Raw genomic sequence first — 1,377 nt, forward strand, 5'->3', positions numbered from 1 at the left:
TATGCTGCTGCTGCTGCTGCTAAGTCGCTTCAGTCATGTCTGACTCTGTGCAACCCCATAGACGGCAGCCCACCAGGCTCCCCCATCCCTGGGATTCTCCAGGCAAGAACACTGGAGTGGGTTGCCATTTCCTTCTCCATATTATACCATATTATAATATATATTTATTATATATAAATATATTATACATTATATATTTATTAATACATTAAAATCTCTTTAGTTTTTCTGTAAGAAAAACTTTTCATAAGAGGAAGTTAATGTTTAGTAATTAATGTTTTAAAATCTTATTTTATTTGGAAATGACCTAGCTATTTAATAAATTTATTATTTAGTTTAGTACAACTCTAGAAATTTAAGTTATCCCAATCCTAGGAGATTATTTTAGATTATAATAAATATAAATATTTTTAATAGTTTATCTAAAAGTTTTTATCTCATTTCTATATTTATATATATAAAGACTTACCTTTTTTTTAAGTAACTAGAAAGCAAATTGTAAATGAAGCAACATTCTTATATTTCTATAGTAAGTTCTCAATACTTACATGCATGAAGCAAGCATCACTGGGTTCACCACTTTGGGGAACAAAGCATCCTATTGGAAATCCTGTTGTACAGTACTTATTCCCACCATTTATATCACGACACCATACCACTGGCATATTATCAATAATCCTAAATATAAATATTTTTAAGGAAAAGATTTAATAAGCAATTCATATAAAGCAAAACTAACATCATCTTACATATATTTAAGTTCAGATTCTTGTTTATTTTTGTTTTGGCCACACCACATGGCTTGCAAGATCTTAGTTCCCCAACAAGGGATTGAACCCAGGCCCATGGCAGTGAAAGTGCTGAGTCTTAACCACTGGACTGCCAAGGAATTCTCCAGAAGCAGTTTTAAAATCTATTTAATATCTACCTGAAATTATATACTATTTTTTGTGGATTGGCTTTGATTAAAAATCTTAACTTATGGGGAGGAGGTAGGAGGGAGGGCTTAACAAGTAAGAGGTATATGTATACATACAGCAGATTGATGCTATTGTACAGCAGAAACTAACACAACATGTAAAGAAATTACATTCCAATTTATTTTAATTAATTTATTTGTACTCCAATACTTAATCTTTTTAAGAATCTGAACTTAAGGAATTCTCTGGTGGTCCAGTGGTTAGTACTCCACTCTTTCACTGCCAAGGGCCTGGGTTCAAACCCTGGTCAGGGAACTAAGATCCCACATGCTGTGTGGCATGGCCAAAAAAATGAAAAAAAAAATTTTTTTAATTCTTCCACTCATTACCCATTCAACAACTATTTACTGAACACCTGCCATATGCTAGGCACTAATACATAAATTTGTTTTCAGAT

General features: G+C 32.2%; 1 protein-coding gene across 1 annotated transcript in view; it reads right to left on the bottom strand.

The window, feature by feature from the left end:
• Window positions 1–1,377, bottom strand: part of LOC104995986 (transmembrane 9 superfamily member 2-like) — a gene marked incomplete at its 3' end in the record, with an annotated part of 12,704 nt that overhangs the window by 10,763 nt on the left and 564 nt on the right. The window contains exon 2 of the mRNA XM_010850075.1: window positions 549–678. Within this exon, the coding sequence (XP_010848377.1) occupies window positions 549–678 (130 nt within the window). The remainder of the gene's footprint in view (window positions 1–548; window positions 679–1,377) is intronic.

This window comes from Bison bison, unplaced genomic scaffold (assembly GCF_000754665.1).
Source record: "Bison bison bison isolate TAMUID 2011002044 unplaced genomic scaffold, Bison_UMD1.0 scf7180017851150, whole genome shotgun sequence".
In the NCBI taxonomy this organism is placed as follows: domain Eukaryota; kingdom Metazoa; phylum Chordata; class Mammalia; order Artiodactyla; family Bovidae; genus Bison; species Bison bison.